Source organism: Citrus clementina, unplaced genomic scaffold (assembly GCF_000493195.1).
Source record: "Citrus clementina cultivar Clemenules unplaced genomic scaffold, Citrus_clementina_v1.0 scaffold_2, whole genome shotgun sequence".
Lineage (NCBI taxonomy): Eukaryota > Viridiplantae > Streptophyta > Magnoliopsida > Sapindales > Rutaceae > Citrus > Citrus x clementina.
In genome coordinates this window covers 35936091-35942527 of record NW_006262688.1, presented here as the reverse complement: position 1 = coordinate 35942527, position 6437 = coordinate 35936091, and the positions used below count along the sequence as shown (strand labels likewise).

General features: G+C 38.2%; 2 protein-coding genes across 3 annotated transcripts in view; one reads left to right on the top strand and one right to left on the bottom strand.

Moving 5' to 3' along the window:
* Nucleotides 1–1039: 1039 nt before the first annotated feature.
* LOC18051001 (inositol transporter 4) lies at nt 1040–4884 on the top strand. 2 transcript variants are annotated; one of them, XM_006449820.2, is made up of 6 exons: nt 1040–1230; nt 2391–2586; nt 2727–3133; nt 3214–3321; nt 3493–4098; nt 4205–4884. In XM_006449820.2, the coding sequence occupies exons 2-6, from the start codon at nt 2451–2453 to the stop codon at nt 4676–4678; spliced, it is 1731 nt and encodes a 576-aa protein (XP_006449883.1). In that variant the 5' UTR covers nt 1040–1230; nt 2391–2450; the 3' UTR covers nt 4679–4884. The 2 variants fall into 2 exon arrangements, with proteins under 2 accessions (XP_006449883.1, XP_024047546.1); XM_024191778.1 differs by lacking the exon at nt 1040–1230 and adding an exon at nt 1439–1488.
* A 1185-nt stretch (nt 4885–6069) lies between these two features.
* Nucleotides 6070–6437, bottom strand: part of LOC18051000 (U-box domain-containing protein 4) — a 2215-nt gene continuing 1847 nt past the window's right edge. The window contains exon 3 of the mRNA XM_006449819.2: nt 6070–6127. Within this exon, the coding sequence (XP_006449882.2) occupies nt 6070–6127 (58 nt within the window). The remainder of the gene's footprint in view (nt 6128–6437) is intronic.

Genomic DNA, 6437 nt, shown 5'->3' with positions numbered 1-6437 from the left:
GGCAACAGTTAATTTTTATGTTCTTTTTAAGCTAATCTTGACAATGGTAAGAGATGAAACCGTGAAGATGGAGATCTTGGCGTTGCAGGTTGATTAGAAAATTAAGGAAAAAAAAAAAAAAGAAGTAGAGCCGTAGAGAATATATGTTGAGAATAATTTTGTAATAATTATGGTGTCATTAGATAATGTTTTAGTTTATTTATTTATTTTTGTGGAATATCTTTAGAAGAGTGGGTCTATAAGAACGACGATTATTTATTTATATCTGTTTCTTCTTATTTTTCGTTTTGTAATTATCTTACTACATATATATATATATATATACTAACCTTGTGGTACTGTTTTTTGAGTTCTTTATGATTCGGATAGAGTTGATGATGCTCATTGGCTAAGAACGTCGAGATGGCCGAGTTGGTCTAAGGCGCCAGTTTCAGGTATTGGTCCGAAAGGGCATGGGTTCATGAATTTTATTCTTGACCCCAAAAAAAAAAAAAACAAAGGGCCATGAATTTTAACTTGTTTAATGTTAACGGTTTAAAAATTATGCCGACCGTTTCATTATTTTTTTTTTAGTAGTGCTCCATATTTTAAAATTTTTACTATAGAAAATTATCCCAAATGATATGATATTTCATTAATTAGTCGATAAGATAACACGATTAATTTATTTAAATTTTATAAAAAATTATCAATCGATTAATGAATTATATATTGTTTAAGATAAAATTTAAAATAAAAAATATGAAATGTCTATCAGTACTTAATTTTTTTTATTAATGAGTAGTGGATAATAATTTTTAAAAAAAGAAGGAAAGAAAATTCTCATAAATCCCAGAACAGATACGGATGACAGTCAGATGGATAATGATAATATCATTTATCCAAAAAGAACATGAATCCATAATTAGAAAACCAACTGGCTGTCGAAGAGAAAAATAAGTTGAGCCTCAAATGAAATTCTGAGTTGGGATCTAAATTTGGCAACCAAGTTGTAATATATAAATGTGGTTGATATCATATTCCATTTTGAGTTGTACATTTAATAAAATACCATATAATCCCAGACCTACCTGCGCCGCGCGGGTGTGCCGTTATCATCGGGCCGAGGTTCCGGCTCGATCGCATGACCAATTCATACAATAAAAACAGACCTCTTGGTTATTTTACAACACAAAAGTCTTACAGGTTTCCGAAGCTCAAATATTGAATACAGAGTTTCACTCCGCCTTCGTACGTCTATTCTCATGGCTTCTTTTCAGTTTTCCCTTATTCGTCTCGTTTCATGAAATAGCAGCATAGATGTGTGATAATATGTCTGCGTTACAATTCTTCTTCTTCTTCTTCTTCTTCTTTTTATCTTTTTTCAGGTTCCAAGTTTTTAAGATAGCTCACGTCACATCTGATATTGATAGAGAATTATTATTATTACATACACACACACACACGCACGCGAAAGTTCAAGCCAGGCACAGACAAGAGCCCTCATAGGTATTACGTAGGTAACGGCGTGATTATTATATTAATCCAAAATCTCTCTAGGGTAAATAATATTTCTGAAAATTTTAAGGAATGTCAGTGTCCATGTGGGTCCAGACTCCAGAGTCTCTGATGATCCCCAACGCCGTACAATCTGCGTACGATGATTCGTTGTATGATCCCTCGGCCTTCGACGAGCATGATTACTAAATAATAATGCGGATAAAACCAAAGTTGATTAGGGTGAATGGTTTGGCACTCTCACTCCTTAAGAGAGGTCAAAGGTTCAAGCCCCGCTCTCGTATGGAGTCACCACTTTGGTCAGCACTTTATCCTTTATGGGCCGACCCGGTGCAAGCGGAGATTAATCTGAATTATAATACGGGCTTAAAGTTGCCTCCCACAGTTGGAGTCCACTCAAGATCACCTCGTGTTTAAAAAAATAATAATAATAATGCGGATAATAATGATCTGTTTTTTTTTTTTTTTAATTTATCCGTTTATCCATTTCAGAAATTTTCCTGAAGCGTCAGGTTTTGATAAGAGTCCCCCCCCACGAAAAAATTAAAGAATCGGGTCGATCCATGAATTTTTAACATTCTTTGTTTAAAGTTCGTAAGTTCAAACTGGTTTCAGTCTTTTTTGGATGCAAACATTTCAAAGTACTTTTGTTTCCTGAAACAAAAATTGTCTTATGTCTATCTCTAAAATAAATTTGTCTTCAGCTTTCACAATCATAGTTATGCTCAATGCCTATGAAAAATCAATCATACGCTAAGGTTACCCCTTTAGTGTTAGGCTATTTAATTTTGAGGTATGTAATAATAATAATTATTATTTTTAGAGCGACTCATTCTCCGAAGAATTTTAGCTTGTGAAAATGTCTTATTAAAATCCTTAAACTTTTGTTGCAGGTATAATCGGAATTAGGTCAAAGTTTTGTTCTCCGGTTTGTATAAAGGCAATTAGTACAGATGGTGGAAGGAGGAGTTTCGAAAGCGAGTAAGACTGAATTTACGGAATGCTGGAAGATAGTATGGACAACTCCTTACATTATGAAGCTTGCATTATCAGCCGGCATTGGAGGCCTCTTGTTTGGTTATGACACAGGTAGTAATATATATTATTATTATTATTATTATTATTATTATATGTAAATTTGTATACGCGCGCACACACACACACATACTCATGATTTGGTCTCGGATCGGTAAATAGTTAATCTATATAATTTTGTGTCTGGGTTCTAGGAGTTATATCCGGTGCCCTCCTTTACATTAAGGAGGACTTTCGTGATGTTGAAAAGAAAACATGGCTACAGGAGCTGATAGTGAGTATGGCGGTTGCGGGTGCCATCTTTGGGGCCGGTTTTGGGGGATGGATTAATGATAGGTTTGGGAGGAAGATTTCACTTCTAGGGGCAGACGTTTTGTTCTTCATTGGTGCAATAATCATGGCAATTGCACCTCAGCCCTGGGTGATCATCCTTGGAAGAATTTTCGTTGGTCTTGGGGTTGGAATGGCTTCAATGACTGCTCCTCTTTACATTTCAGAAGCATCCCCTGCCAAAATTAGAGGTGCTCTCGTTAGCGCCAACGGTTTTCTCATTACTGGAGGCCAATTCCTTGCATACTTAATCAACTTGGCCTTCACCAAGGTTAGTCTCTACTCAATACTCACTCCTCGTCCTTCTACGAATTAACACACCTCTAACCCATTTCTAAGTTCCTGATTTAGGCACCTGGAACCTGGCGTTGGATGCTTGGGGTAGCAGGCCTCCCGGCTGTTGTTCAATTTGGCCTCATGATGATGCTTCCTGAGTCTCCAAGATGGCTTTACCGACAGGTGCGTTATGGTACCTTTCATACTTCAAATTTCATTTTTTGTGTGTTTGTGTATGTGTATGGGTTCTTTCTTGTTACCTCTTCCAAATAAATTCGATAAATGAGTTCGTACATTGTCAGATTTAGATGCAACTTTTGAAATGTTTTTGGCCTTCCCCCCCCCCAAATCCAGAACAAAGTCGACGAGGCCAGGGCCATCTTGGAGAAAATTTACCCCGCTGATCAAGTTGAAGAGGAGGTAAATCTCTTGAAACAATCTGTTGAAAATGAAAAAGCTGAGGAAGGTCTTATTGGGAAAGACATGATTTCTAGACTAAAGGGAGCTTTTGGCAACAAAATTGTAAGGAGAGGACTCTATGCTGGTGTCACAGTTCAAGTGGCTCAGCAGTTTGTGGGTATCAACACCGTCATGTATTACAGTCCAACCATAGTGCAATTTGCCGGATTTGCCTCAAAGAGTACGGCTCTTGCTCTTTCTCTGGTGACTTCTGGTCTCAATGCTCTTGGCTCAATTGTTAGCATGGCTTTTGTTGATAAATACGGAAGAAGAAGGTTGATGATTGTTTCAATGCTTGGACTCAGCAGCTGCCTTGTTGCGTTAGCTGTTGTGTTCTTCCAAGCAGCTATTCATGCCCCATCGGTCAGTCAGATCGAATCTTCTCACTTTGGAGGGAACAATACATGTCCAGTTTACATAACTGATGGAAATGCAAAAAGCTGGAACTGTATGGATTGCTTGAAAGCAAAGTGTGGCTTCTGTGCTCATAAAGGAAATGAAGTAAAGCCCTTAAATCAACCCATTGGTTTAATATTGTTTATTCATACACAACTGGAATATTCATTTCACCCTATTGATTGTTCTAATTGTTCCGTTCTATGATCAGTATCTTCCTGGAGCATGCTTGATTGATGAGAAGTCTACAGATACCTTATGTAGTGATGAACACCGGACATATTTCATAAGTGGTTGCCCTAGTAGTTTTGGATGGCTTGCGGTGGTCTTCCTCGGAGCATACATCATAACTTACTCACCAGGCATGGGAACTGCCCCGTGGATTGTCAACTCTGAGATCTATCCACTGAGGTACAGAGGCGTTGGTGGAGGAATTGCCGCTGTTTCAAACTGGACATCAAATCTGATAGTGAGTTTGACATTCTTGACACTCACCGAAGCTCTTGGTTCGGCTGGGACTTTCCTTTTGTTTGCGGGGTTCTCACTGCTCGGACTTGTCGCCATTTACTTGCTGGTACCGGAAACCAAAGGATTGGCATTTGAGGAGGTCGAGAAGATGTTGGAAACAGGCTTCAAACCCAGTGCATTTTTGAAGAAGTCCAACAAGTCTGAGATGCATGCTTGAGCTCTTCAAATTCATCTTCTCCAATGAATGTACTACCATGCCTTCGGTTCATTGGCTTTTATGCATTAATGTTTTTACGATCCTAAACAAATATTTTTGTGTGATGGAATGAGCAATGCGTAGGTGATTGCTTGAATGTTAGTTTTGCTCATGAACATGCTTCCTGTTTTCTCTACTAATGTGTTGCATCTTTTCAAGTGTGAAGATATTTGGTGTTGAAGGTTCGCAGTCGTCCGGAGGAAGAATTAAGTTTATGTCTCGTGAACTAGGAATAAACAATTGTATCTTTATAGCCAGCTTAGGTCAAAGATGTAAAATTGAAAAAAGAAAAAAGGGAAAATGTAGCAAGCAAAACTCGGTGGCCGCTTTAGTGTTTCAGAGGAGTGCGCACACAGGACCTTATTGTTAAACTTTACTTTGAAGGTTCGTAGTCGTCTGGAGGAAGTATTAAGTTTGGAAACAGATCCGGTGCTTAGCTGAGCTCCTGATGTCTCGTGAATTAGAAATAAACAATCGTATCTTTATAGCCAGCATTGGTCAAAGTTGTAAAATTAAAAAAAGAAAGAAAGAAAGAAAATTGGAAAATGTAGCAAGCAAAACTCGGTGGCTGGCTGCTGCTTTAGTGTTAAAGAGGATGAGCTCATAGGGCCTTTTTGTTAAACTTTATTACTCCATATGTTAATGGTGTTGCTTGCAAAACAAACAGAAACCACTCAATTGAAGAATAGCAAACCCGCCATTATCAACAACTACACTAAAGGCATAAACAGACGACACCGACACTTTGGTCTAATGGAAAAAGAAGGCTGACTGAATTTGATAGTATTCCCACTGAAAGACAAAGCATAGGTTGCTATGCCAGCTAAGGCATGATTAATAACGACAAAGGAAAGGAAAAATAAAGGTTTATACATATGCATGTCGAGCTAAATTTGAATAAATCCAGGTGGGGTAATGATTTCGTAAATCGGTTGGTGGCCTTTAGCTTAAATTAAATATATCAAATATCAAATAGAGTTGGGGTTAGTGCAAGCAAGCAGACTGCAGACAGGTGGTGATGGCAAGTGAACTACTTTACACCAAATACTAGCAGGCAGATCCAGTGGCCCCACCGTTCCACCGTCTGCACTTTGCATCTCAATCTCATCCGCCAAGAAATTCTCCTTCTGCTTATGTACAATTCAGCCATAAAAAGTTGAAGAAAGATGAAATACAGAAATGTTCAACAGTGGAACGCTAAAGATCACAAGAGTAATTTTGGCATCAAATAAGGGCCCGCTGGTCGCTGCTGTGCAATGGAACGACTGACGGTCTGTCGGTCAATAATGCGAATCAAATCAAACCCGTCGGCTGTCATGTCAAATTCTATTGTTAGAAATGTTTACCAGTTGCTAGCAACTAAAACTTTCAGCGGCACGGCAGGCAGTAGGCAGTATCTTTACATCTTTGCTAGGTAAAACCAGACAGTCAGTAGAAGTGATTAACAGAATTTGGGTCAACCCGGAACAAAATTAAAGGAAAGTAACCCAAATCTCATCACACCCAAAACCCAGAAGCCAAAACATTAGTCAATAACGGTGGGGGGAAAAAACCCAAAACCTAGTTACAATCATACATCAAAAAGGTCAGTTTTTACTGGCTAGTCTTCCCCTAACATTCTCAATTCTACAAATCATTCTTCCAAATTTCTCAACCACGATTTACAAACCACCAAAACACACCCTCTATATACATCAAAACAACCACTTAGGATAATTAC